The sequence below is a fragment of the Bufo bufo genome, chromosome 8, assembly GCF_905171765.1.
Source record: "Bufo bufo chromosome 8, aBufBuf1.1, whole genome shotgun sequence".
In the NCBI taxonomy this organism is placed as follows: Eukaryota; Metazoa; Chordata; class Amphibia; order Anura; family Bufonidae; genus Bufo; species Bufo bufo.
In genome coordinates, this window is record NC_053396.1 from 94,624,352 (window position 1) to 94,637,949 (window position 13,598).

Here is a 13,598-nt window from a genome sequence, read left to right on the forward strand (position 1 = left end):
CAGCGTACTGCCACTAGCCCGGCCAAGCTGTCCCCGAAAGCCAGGCGGTCTTCCCCTCCGGCGCACATGCAAACGCATTCCCGCGTCGGTTCGCAAAGGGGTCGGAGCTGGTGTATCAATGGAGACACGCGTAACCTGTCCCGCAGCTCCACGAGGACCTTTTTTGATCACACCGAAGTGCGAGACAGGTGAGGATCTTACATGTCGTCATTTTTATACAGCAGGTTGTTACAGACACAGCTATACTTAATATATGCATTTTTTTTTTTTAATTGTTAGGTTTTACACAATAAAAGCATTTTTGAAAAGAAAAAATTGTTTTTGTGTCTAGCCATATACACTGCTCAAAAAAATAAAGGGAACACAAAAATAACACATCCTAGATCTGAATTAATTAAATATTCTTCTGAAATACTTTGTTCTTTACATAGTTGAATGTGCTGACAACAAAATCACACAAAAATAAGAAAATGGAAATCAAATTTTTCAACCCATGGAGGTCTGGATTTGGAGTCACACTCAAAATTAAAGTGGAAAAACACACTACAGGCTGATCCAACTTTGATGTAATGTCCTTAAAACAAGTCAAAATGAGGCTCAGTAGTGTGTGTGGCCTCCACGTGCCTGTATGACCTCCCAACAACGCCTGTGCATGCTCCTGATGAGGTGGCAGACGGTCTCCTAAGGGATCTCCTCTCAGACCTGGACTAAAGCATCTGCCAACTCCTGGACAGTCTGTGGTGCAACGTGACATTGGTGGATAGAGCGAGACATGATGTCCCAAATGTGCTCAATTGAATTCAGGTCTGGGGAACGGGCGGGCCAGTCCATAGCATCAATGCCTTCGTCTTGCAGGAACTGCTGACACACTCCAGGTCTAGCATTGTCTTGCATTAGGAGGAATCCAGGGCCAACCGCACCAGCATATGGTCTCACAAGGGGTCTGAGGATCTCATCTCGGTACATAATGGCAGTCAGGCGAGCACATGGAGGGCTATGCGGCCCTCCAAAGAAATGCCACCCCACACCATTACTGACCCAATGCCAAACCGGTCATGCTGGAGGATGTTGCAGGCAGCAGAACGTTCTCCACGGCGTCTCCAGACTCTGTCACGTCTGTCACATGTGCTCAGTGTGAACCTGCTTTCATCTGTGAAGAGCACAGGGCGCCAGTGGCGAATTTGCCACTCTTGGTGTTCTCTGGCAAATGCCAAACGTCCTGCACGGTGTTGGGCTATAAGCACAACCCCCACCTGTGGACGTCGGGCCCTCATATCACCCTCATGGAGTCTGTTTCTGACCGTTTGAGCAGACACATGCACATTTGTGGCCTGCTGGAGGTCATTTTGCAGGGCACTGGCAGTGCTCCTCCTGTTCCTCCTTGCACAAAGGCGGAGGTAGCGGTCCTGCTGCTGGGTTGTTGCCCTCCTACGGCCTCCTCCACGTCTCCTGATGTACTGGCCTGTCTCCTGGTAGCGCCTCCATGCTCTGGACACTACGCTGACAGACACAGCAAACCTTCTTGCCACAGCTCGCATTGATGTGCCATCCTGGATAAGCTGCACTACCTGAGCCACTTGTGTGGGTTGTAGACTCTGTCTCATGCTACCACTAGAGTGAAAGCACCGCCAGCATTCAAAAGTGACCAAAACATTAGCCAGGAAGCATAGGAACTGAGAAGTGGTCTGTGGTCACCACCTGCAGAACCACTCCTTTATTGGGGGTGTCTTGCTAATTGCCTATAATATCCACCTGTTGTCTATCCCATATGCACAACAGCATGTGAAATTAATTGTCACTCAGTGTTGCTTCCTAAGTGGACAGTTTGATTTCACAGAAGTGATATTGACTTGGAGTTACATTGTGTTGTTTAAGTGTTCCCTTTATTTTTTTGAGCAGTGTATTTTTCTGGTGATGGTCTTGTGTGGATTTTTTGCAGGATGAAGTGACTGTTTCATTGGCATCATTTTTGGGTACATACAACTTTTTGATCGCTTTTTACTCTTTTGGATGCTCCAGAATGGTCATGTGGAATACAATTATTTACTAAAATAGACATGTCCGGAGAAGTCACAGGTCCTCTTTAAGCAGGATATACATTTGCATATTGTATCTTTATTAGGAATTTCTTAAGATTCCTAGTCTTTATTTACCCTCCCCCCTGGACCCGATGTTCAGTACACAACATGAAGGAAATAGCTCCACTCCCATCTGTGTCCAGATTTCATCTAGTCATGTCACCAAAGAGTTTTGGCTCTGTTCTATACACTGTCCCAGTTGAGCCCCTTTGGGTCTTCCTATCCAACTGCATCATCTTCTTCTTGTAATGCCTCCCCCCCAGCTGTGTCACATCTGACCAAAGCTATCAGAGACTCTGTACGCCTCCCCTTTCAGCATCTTGTCAGCTACTCTTGGCTGATATACTGTAATTAGACTCCCTGATTGGCGTCCCTGTGTCTGATTTTCTTCTCCTCCCTCCTCAACTTTCATCAAATATACTTTTTTACACTCATGATTGTTATTTAGTAAACTTTATTTTCCTGCCCTAGACAACAATTTTAAACATATAAGGCACTGGAAAAAGGTAAATTTGTATACTTATTTACATAAACCTTCCTTTTCTACCAAGTATGAAAGTGTTCATTATAATTTTATATATCAAAAAAATTTAAATTTTATTTGGTATACTTACCAAAATGTTTCTCTCCACAATTTCTTCAGATGGCTCCAAACCTTGACACCAGTAGCCAAGCCTGCATGATATATGCCGCACTATAATGACACAATAGAATCAACAATTTTATTTATCTGACAAATTCCAATGCTTGACACCCTTCCTATATACTGACTTCACACAGCCATCTACATAGAAAACATTGTACTAGTATGGTGAATACTCACTTGTAGCAATTGTACCATCCTATGACAGTGTCAAATTTAGTTAATAAAATTTCTGATTAATGGGGTTATCCTATGACTAATCTAAAAAATGAAAATCAAACATCATATAGTACATGACAATCTCTAACAAAGCTAGAACCAGCCCTGTACCTCACATGGATCCAGAGATCTCCCCATTCATTGCTCTGCTAGATTTATATGAAGCTGGCAGCTCAAGGGGAGTGTCTTTTCTGCTGCAGCTCAGGAGGTGTGTCTTTTCTGCTGGAGCTCTCTCCCTATCACAGCTCAGGAGGCAGATGAAGGAAGAATCTGAGCATGTGCAGCCATCTCAGTTGGCCAGACAAAGAAATAAGAAAATAACAAAGAGTAGCTGGCGCTATACAGATACATTTCCCCAGTGGTCTCCACAGCAGCACCCTTGAGTTGGCCCCGTCCCCAACAGGGACAGGAAAAACATGCAGAGAGGTTAAATTTCCCCTCCCTACTTCCTTTTCAGTGTTTTTCTTGTCCCTGTTCAGGGGGAATATGCAGAAAGCAAAAGGGCTGATGCCCTGGAATAGTCACTTAGTGGGTGTGCAGAGGAAGTAGGCAAAGCCCGTTGCTCCCTAACTTCTTTGGCTGATCTCCAGGGGTGGACTGGGAACTTAAAGTGGCCCTGGAAAAAATACTAAAAGTGGCCCCAGTTTCTTAGTTTAATGGAAGGCAGGAACGACAATACCATATTGTGACACTTTATACCACCCAAATAGAGCCAAATACCACAGTCCATCACAAAATACTGCCGCCAGCAGCACAAAATACATCCTCAAAAACTTCCACTGGCCGGCTGTGAGGAGGGCCCAGGTGGCCCCCTGGGCATTGGCCCACCAGGAAATTTTCCTGTAAGCTGTATGGCCAATCCACACCTGCTGATCTCTGCCTAATGTTTGTGACAAACAGACAGGTATAAGAAGCTCTCCTTTCCCACGGCATCAGTGGCACTGGAATTGGCGGATCTCGGTGGCACACGCAGCACGGCTCATACAGGAGCACTATGGGGGAAAACCAGGGTAATGGAGTCATTTCTGGTGCTGCATTTAGGTAAGATGATGCTCCTACCAGCGGAAGATCGCTGTACCCTCAACACGAGATGGAACATGGGGAGTACCATATTCATGGGGTCACTTTCAGGGGAGGTATTTAGTCACTTATGGTGACCACCAGCACAGCATTGAAAATGTGGCATATAAGCTTCTCAAGTGGTGAGAAGCTTCCTCCTCTATTTGGGTCAACATTGAGTAGTGTTCAAGGGGAATTCCTGCAGTGCTTATCCCAGGAGGTGCCGAAATATGAACCGCAGTCCAACGAGCACACCACAAGCCCAGTAAGTCACATCTTTCTCCGACAGTAAGGGGTGTACTTTTTTCTTTTATATTTGTCTTAAAACTGGGTGTCATTTAATACAATACTGTTTCTTACTGGTGTGGCTAACTTATGCTCTCTTTTAGGGAGACAAAGATGTGGTGCCTAGGCAATAAAAGCAGTTCAGCTAAATGCACTGTGTGCAATAAGAAACAGGATCCATCATACAAAAAACCTGCGTGCCCTATGTGTACTTCACAAATTTTGCAGGAAGAAACCTCAATGTTTATGAATGACATTAGATCTATGGTAAAGGAGGAGAACCAGTCCGCTATGTCCACCTTAGGCTACTTTCACACTAGCGTTTTTTGCGGATCCGTCATGGGTCCGCAAAAACGCTTCCGTTACAATAATACAACAGCATGCATTCGTCATGAACAGATCCGGTTGTATTATGTCTTATATAGCCAAGACAGATCCGTCATGAACTCCATTCAAAGTCAATGGGAGACGGATCCGTTTTCTATTGTGTCAGAGAAAACTGATCCGTCCCCATTAACTTACATTGTGTATCAGGACGGATCCATCTTGCTCCGCATCCCAGGATGGACAGAAAAACGCTGGTGTCCGCCTCCAGAGCGGAATGGTGACAGTGACAGGTCTGTGCGGTGCATTGCCTATAGCACAGACCTGTCACTTACCAGTAGGAGGAGCTCCCGGCCGGTCACAGACATCGCAGCTTGCAGGTAAGTATAATGCTTCTATTTATTGCTAAGTAACCATGGCAGCCAAGACTGCAATAGCGTCTTGGCTGCCATGGTAACCAATCGGAGCCCCAGCGATTAAACTGGGACTCCGATCGGAACTCTATGATGGGGGGGGGGGGTGATTTTAATTAGGGGGGGGGAGAGGGGAGGCCGCACTGGTCACATTTAATACTGGGAATCCGCACTGGCCACCAATGAATATAGAGGGAGGCGGCCCGCACTGGTCACAATTAATACTGGGGAGGGAGGGAGGGGGGGCCACACTGGCCACCAATGAATATAGAGGGAGGGGGACCGCACTGGTCACATTTAATACTGGGGAGGGAGGGAGGGGGGCCGCACTGGCCACCAATGAATATAGAGGGAGGGGGGCCGCACTGGTCACATTTAATACAGGGGAGGGGGTCTGCCCCCTCCTGCCTGGCAGCACCTGATCTCTTACAGGGGGCTATGATTCGCACAATAATTGTGCGGATCACAGCCCCCTGTAAGAGATCGGGTGCTGCCAGGCAGCAGGGGGCAGTCATGTACACAGTTCTTTTAGTATATTCTAACTTGAAGCGTCCCCATCACCATGGGAACGCCTCTATGTTAGAATATACTGTCGGATCTGAGTTTTCACGAAGTGAAAAATCAGATCTGTAAAAAACAGTTATGCAGACGGATCCGTTCTGAACGGATGCAAGCGTTTGCATTATAGGAGCGGATCCGTCTGTGCAGACACCAGACGGATCCGCTCCAAACGCAAGTGTGAAAGTAGCCTAACTTGAAACCCAAGGGAGTCATTTGATAAGTTCCATCTCAAACCCAGACTTCTCTGTACTGGTGGATTGTCTATCCCTAGATTCAAGTCTCTGAATTCTGTGGCATGATCACTGGGCTGGAAGGCTTTAATTACAGCAGCACTGTTAGAGGCGACTTTATGTAACCTCAGACAAAATTTTGAAAGCATACCTTGTGTTCTTTGAGCAGATCTATGGCTTTCTCCACTGTGGGGAAGGATTTGAGTGCGTCGTCCACGTAGAAGTCTCTTTCAAAGAAATTTCGGGCATCTTTCCCAAACTCTGACTCACCATCAGAGGCAGCCCTACGTAGGCCATATCTAGCAAAAGCAGGTGAAGGACTGTTATCGAACACGTGCACCTTCATGCGGTATTCAACCAATTTCTTGCTGGTGTCATTGTCGCTGTGCCAAAGAAACCTGAGATAATTTCTGTGGTCTTGCCATACGATAAAGCAGTGGAACATTTGTTCAATGTCTGCAGTAATGGCAACTGGCTCCTTTCTAAATCTCATAAGTACTCCTACCAGATTATTGGTCAGGTTTGGACCGGTGAGAAGCATGTCGTTCAGAGATACGCCATTATGTTTGAGACTTGAGTCGAATACCAATCTGATCTGGTTTGGTTTCCGTGGGTGATATACTCCAAAGGAGGGAAGGTACCAGCATTTTTCATACTCTTGCAAAGGTGGAGCCAGCTCTGCGTGGTCATTGTGAAATATATTTTCCATGAAGGCCACAAAATGATTTTTCATTTCAGGTTTGTTTTTAACGTACGTTGCAAGGAGATGAATCTGGATAGTGCCTGTTCCCGGTTGTCAGGAAGTCTGGCTCTTACAGCATGGAAAGGTAAAGGTGCAACCCAGTGGTTAGTTGCATCTTTGAAGAATCCATTGTCCATTATTTTAATAATCTTTGTCATCCATGGACAAGGCCAATCTGTTGTCTTCCGGTGTTGTACAAAACACTGATCTTCCTATGTTGTCATAAAGGGTAGGAATGATGTCTGGTGCCTTAAGGAGGTTAGAAAGCTTTTCCTTTACCTCGTAATGATGAACACATGGCTTAAAGTGAGTTGTGTGACCGTTTTTTAGCACAAATGTTTTGAAGTTCACTTGAGATGGTTTGTAGCTCTTATTTATACACTGCGTGCAGAATTATTAGGCAAATGAGTATTTTGACCACATCATCCTCTTTATGCATGTTGTCTTACTCCAAGCTGTATAGGCTCGAAAGCCTACTACCAATTAAGCATATTAGGTGATGTGCATCTCTGTAATGAGAAGGGGTGTGGTCTAATGACATCAACACCCTATATTAGGTGTGCATAATTATTAGGCAACTTCCTTTCCTTTGGCAAAATGGGTCAAAAGAAGGACTTGACAGGCTCAGAAAAGTCAAAAATAGTGAGATATCTTGCAGAGGGATGCAGCACTCTTAAAATTGCAAAGCTTCTGAAGCGTGATCATCGAACAATCAAGCGTTTCATTCAAAATAGTCAACAGGGTAGCAAGAAGCGTGTGGAAAAACCAAGGTGCAAAATAACTGCCCATGAACTGAGAAAAGTCAAGCGTGCAGCTGCCAAGATGCCACTTGCCACCAGTTTGGCCATATTTCAGAGCTGCAACATCACTGGAGTGCCCAAAAGCACAAGGTGTGCAATACTCAGAGACATGGCCAAGGTAAGAAAGGCTGAAAGACGACCACCACTGAACAAGACACACAAGCTGAAACGTCAAGACTGGGCCAAGAAATATCTCAAGACTGATTTTTCTAAGGTTTTATGGACTGATAAAATGAGAGTGAGTCTTGATGGGCCAGATGGATGGGCCCGTGGCTGGATTGGTAAAGGGCAGAGAGCTCCAGTCCGACTCAGACGCCAGCAAGGTGGAGGTGGAGTACTGGTTTGGGCTGGTATCATCAAAGATGAGCTTGTGGGGCCTTTTCGGGTTGAGGATGGAGTCGAACAGTGTCTGTGAGGCTGTGGTTACTGCTGCACGCAATGTTGATGGTGAACAGATCAAAACACTGACAGAATCCATGGATGGCAGGCTTTTGAGTGTCCTTGCAAAGAAAGGTGGCTATATTGGTCACTGATTTGTTTTTGTTTTGTTTTTGAATGTCAGAAATGTATATTTGTGAATGTTGAGATGTTATATTGGTTTCACTGGTAAAAATAAATAATTGAAATGGGTATATATTTGTTTTTTGTTAAGTTGCCTAATAATTATGCACAGTAATAGTCACCTGCACACACAGATATCCCCCTAAAATAGCTAAAACTAAAAACAAACTAAAAACTACTTCAAAAAATATTCAGCTTTGATATTAATGAGTTTTTTGGGTTCATTGAGAACATGGTTGTTGTTCAATAATAAAATTAATCCTCAAAAATACAACTTGCCTAATAATTCTGCACTCCCTGTAAATACATTGCCCACAATCCCCCAGCCTAAGTCGAGTCTCTGTGCATACGGGGCGTTGTTAGGAGCATTGCATTGTTGCCGCACCTTATGGACTCTCAGAATGTCCCTCCCGAGCAAGAGTAGGATGTCAGCATTCATGTCCATAGGAGGAATCTCGGTTTCAGGTGGGAATGATGGTATGCAGATTCTGAAGTAGGAATTTAATCTCTTTCATCAGGTATCTGGTCGCATTCAATTAACGTTGGCAAGGGTATATGAACGTTCCATTTAATGGAGGAGATAAGGTATCCAGTGGCCCTTCTGACATAAGTCTCTACACGACCAGAACAAGTGTTTAGGGTGTATGGTGTTGCTTCTCCCGTTATGCCAAAGATCTCAAAGAATTTAGGTTTCACCAGAGACCTATTGCTTTGTTCATCTATAATGGCGTACATTCTGATGCCCTTTTCAGATTGACCTTTTGGGTAGACGTTGACCAAACACACTTTTGCACAGCACTTAGAACCTGTCTCCTTGACACATATTTTCATACAGGAAGAGGAGACAGTCATTGTAGCTAGCTCTTGAGCCAGTGGCTCCCCACCATGAAGTGCGACGGCGTTGGTTGCGACTTGAGGTAGTGCGTTGTCTGGAGGCAAAGTAGGATGCATTGCTATAACATGCTTGTCACTATTGCATTCTGCACACCTGATAAAAGCTTTACAGTCTTTTGCCATATGATTTGACGAGGCACAACACTTGTAACACACTCCAAACAATTTGAGTGTCTCTCTGCGTTCTTCCAAGGTCTTTGCCCTGAGCCCACGACATTCCTTTAAAGGATGAGGTCTTTTGTGGATAGGGCATATGCGGTTAGGGTCCCTTTCTTTAAGGACGGGGTGTCCTTCTTAGTAGTGGAGGCTGTAATAAGTGAGACGTTTGTTTTTCTAACAGATACTGTTCCCCGTAAGTCTCTACGTTTACTTGTTGTGTTGTCATACCTTGAGCATGAGGATGAAGCAGGTAGAGTGAATTTTGTGAAGTCAAAGCTGGGATCATTCTTCTTCCGAGTTTGGTCACTGATGCCGTATGGTAGTTTCAACACAATTGGATTGACACCATGAGCAGTATCAAGGTAACTCAGTCCTGGCAAATGTGGATCTATTTTAGCCAATTCTAATTCCTTAACTAGGTCACTCAGATCCTGAAGCTTGCGATTGTCCTTGCCAGTTATCTTTGGAAAGGCTTGAAGTCTCTTGAACAAGGCGCTTTCTATAGCTTCAGAACTGCCATAGGTCTGTTCAAGTCTCTCCCATGCTGCAGCGAGACCTTCCTCTGAGTGGCCTGCATGAACTGCTCTTAATGTCTTTACACGTTGTGTGGATTCTGGGCCTAACCAGTTGACAAGCAAGTCAAGTTCTTCCTTGGCAATGAGGTTAAGGTCACTGATTACTGCTTTAAAAGGTCGATTTCCAGGCTCTGTAGTTTTCAGCCTAGTCATCATACTTTAAGAGGCTAATATATCTGGCAAAGTCCGACATGTCTGATCTCACATTCCTTGTTGCTGGATTGCTGTCAGTTCTGTGAGAAGGTCTGACAGACGTTCTTCTCTACCTCTTGCATGACGTTCTTTGTTTTGGTTTCACTTTGTCATCTCCTTTCCTTCTGCCAGGTGTCACTTATTTAGACTAATCGTCTTCCTTTATATTCCCTCCCATACTGCCTCACTTTGCGGTTTATACTACTTCCTGGATGAAGTGTTCACTGCTGGAGGCTTCTGCTGCTGTTTGCTCAGATAAGTCTTTTCCTTTATTGTGTTTCCTTGCTGGCTTGATTCTAGGTGACCCTGACTCCGTCCATATTAAAATGACAGGAAGAAAAGGAACATCTCTCGGCGCAAGGAACCAACCAGAGGTAGACGGTGAATCTTCAAGAGTTTTATTGCGATCACAACGCGTTTCGGGGAAAGGGTCCCCTTCATCAGGTGAAGAAAATTGCATGTCCATGTCCGTCCATATTAAGACCCTCACTATTATAGGGTTTTCAGGTGTCACACAGCCTTAGGTACGTGGGCATGCAATCGTCTACCATTGCGACCCTTGCATGTGCATAGCAGTCAGGGAGAGCTCTTAGGGTTTTAAAGGGCTCACCTATATGCTCCTTAGTTTGGGATCAAGCCAGTCGGTCGTTTATTTATAAGTTCCAGCTATCTGCAACTTCACCCGTGACATTTAGGGGCTCTGGCACATAAGACTTAGATTGATCAGGACAGAATGATGTGGCATATGGATAAAGCTGTAGTTTAGTCTCTGGAGGATCAGTTGGCTCTACACTAGACATTACCTTCAGTTTAGCCAAGGTAGCTGCTTCTTCCCTTTCTCTTTGGAGAATTTTTTGTTGAGTTTCTGTCTCTTCCTCCAACTGTGCCATTTCTGCTTTCTTCTTTGCCATTTCTGCCTCCTTCTTTACTTTCTTCTTCGCCATTTCTGCCTCCTCCTCTGATATCTTCATTGCCATTTCTGCCTCCTTCTCTGCTATTTCTGCCTCCTTCTCTGCCATTTCTGCCTCTATTTCTGCCTCCATCTTTGCGATCTCAGCCTCCATTTCTGCTCTCTTCTTTGTGATCTCAGCCTCCTTCTTAGCAAAGGAACTTCTTACACTAGCTTCCTCTGATTCTGCCCGGATCTCTTTAAGCTTGTCATGGAACGCCAACCTTCCGGAACGAGAGGTTTTGGAAGATGAAAGCGTATATTTGGTTGAAGTTGATCGATGGGATCTCACTTCTTGCAAGTGTGCGATGCGGAGTCCTGCCTTACTTTTAGTGTCTTGTACTAAGGCATCCTTCTCTTGGAGGAGATTCTTTCTGTCTCTCAACTCTTTTGAGGCATCATCAAAATCGGAGTCGCTCAGGAAAGTAAGGTACTTTGTAGACAGTCGCTGATAGAGGACATAGGCGTTAGTTAAACGATTCAACGCTGTGGCCAACTTTGGTGTATCATTGCTACAGCGCGAAAGAGCTGCTATATAGAGTTCAGTACTTTGCCATAAATCATCCAAATTGTCACTCAGCTTTTCTTTGGTTGCCTCAAAGTTCTCTGTAATCTTTTGTGTTGGTTTGATAACACGTTTAGATCGTACTGTTTGTTCTTCAGTGAAAATGGATTGCTTTCTGTATATCAGAGTTTTTGAGAGTAGGGTGAGTTTCCGTATGTTCAGTGACTGAGAAATCCACGAAGCCTCTTGTGGACATGTTAATCCTGTTTAAGTGGTACTGTCTCTTTAAGAAAGGATTTCAGCTTACTCACTGTGCTTATGAAGCCACGTGCATGTAAGATGGCGGATAGCTATAAGCTTACTTGCTTGCAGACTGCGTGTAGACATGCAAAGACTGTAGATTTAGCTTTCGTTTTGACTATTCTGCCACAGATGTACGTTAGAGAAGTCTCTAACTGGTTGTGAGTGGTAATCTCTGTACAAGCAATGGTAGATAGCTGAACTCACTAATATCCATAGGTCGTGGTACCATTTGTATGTGAAAATCCAGTGAGGAGAATACAATGGAGATGCTTTGGTAATTTATTGAGTTTACCTTGAGCAAAGCACATAGAGGATACTAGAGGACATTAGAGGTCAAAACGAAATGCTCTCACCAGCTCTGAGTCTGCTGCAGGAAAGGAAGGCACAGGAACAGAGCCCAGGATATGATGTCACAGAAAGGGAGGAGTAGAACAGAGAGCAAAGGCAATGGAATTTACATAATACATTTCAGGAAACCTATAACAAGACTGACCACAGGGTGGCAGCATTACATATCATGGTAATGATATAATAACACAAACAAATAAATGCTGGGACAGCACATGTGTAATGACCGGCGTCACGCAAAGGGAGGGAAATGGGAAGGCCCTGTCCAAGGGAGAGGGAAAGATGGTGACCCCTGACTCACCTTGTGGCTGGCACCTGACGTCCCTAGACGGGTTCCTCACCCGTACGCCGATCACGTGCCTAAACCCTGGCTTTCCCTAAGATGAGCCCTATGTAGTGAATGGGGCGGTGGGATCACTAGTCCGCACCACTGACACTAAGAGGAAAACACCAAGGAGAGGACAGACAAACATATAATACCAGGTGGGCGACAACAGCAGACCACCAAGGCCCAACAGGGATCCGGAGGGTAACGTTCTGGAACAACAACCAGGGAACACAGCCACACAGCTCCAGTGGGTCAGTATAGAAGTCCAGGCAGGAAGCTCTATATCTGGAAACCAGAGAAGTGAGAGATGGGAATATAAGGAGGTTGGGATTGCTGGACAAGAAACAGCTGAGGAGGAGAAGCTACGGATCCCTGAGTGAGCCAAAAAGGATTGCAAGGCAAACCCAGAAAGCTACCATTAATAAACAGCACTGTCTTTAGACATAGAGCGCGCAGCCACCCGCTGCGACTTCCTGACCCCGGGTATAACAGAGTCAGGCGTGGCTCTTGACACCCTCGTGACAGTACCCCCCTCTCTACGAGGGGCCTCCGGACACTCAGGACTAGGTATCTCAGGATGAGAGGCATGGAAAGCCCGAACTAACCTGTCGGCGTTTACCTCAGACGCTGGAACCCACATTCTTTCCTCGGGACCGTAACCCCTCCAATGCACCAGATATTGAAGAGAGCGGCGGACCCGACGAGAATCAGCAATTTTGGATATTTGAAACAGGAGGGGGCGGCAGCGGTGACGGTTCTAGAGGTGGAACATACTTCTTGAGTAACGACTTATGGAAGACGGTCCGGTAGCTCCAGGCGAAAAGCCACGGGGTTAATGATGGCTACTATTTTGTAAGGGCCAATGAACCTAGGACCCAGTTTCTAAGAGGGAACCTTTAATTTAATATTCCTAGTAGACAACCACACATAGTCATTCACTCCTAGGTCCGGACCTGGCGACCGTCTCTTATCAGCCATGCATTTATATTTACCTCCCATATTTTTCAAATTAGCTTGCACTTTCTGCCATACAGAAGAAAGAGATGACGAAAACCGTTCCTCTTCGGGAACCCCAGAAGACCCCCCTCTTTGAAAGTACAGAATTGGGGATGAAAACCATATGCACCAAGAAATGGTGACTTGCCAGTAGATTCCTGACGGCGATTATTTATGGCAAACTCGGCTAACGGTAAATATGATGACCACACCTCTTGGTTTTCAGAAACAAAACATCTTAGATATGTCTCAAGGTTTTGGTTGGTACGCTCAGTCTGTCCATTCGACTGAGGATGGAAAGCTGAGGAAAAGGACAAGTCTACCCCCAAACGGGAACAAAAAGCTTTCCAAAATTTAGAAATAAACTGGGTTCCCCGATCCGAAACAACATCGGAAGGGACCCCGTGAAGCTTCACAATTTCACTGGTGAATAC

General features: G+C 45.2%; 1 protein-coding gene across 1 annotated transcript in view; it reads right to left on the reverse strand.

Moving 5' to 3' along the window:
• TEX11 (testis expressed 11) overlaps positions 1-13,598 on the reverse strand; it is a 1,801,876-nt gene that overhangs the window by 1,648,299 nt on the left and 139,979 nt on the right. Inside the window, exon 3 of the mRNA XM_040406306.1 lies at positions 2,693-2,772. Coding sequence (XP_040262240.1) covers positions 2,693-2,772 — 80 coding nt within the window. The remainder of the gene's footprint in view (positions 1-2,692; positions 2,773-13,598) is intronic.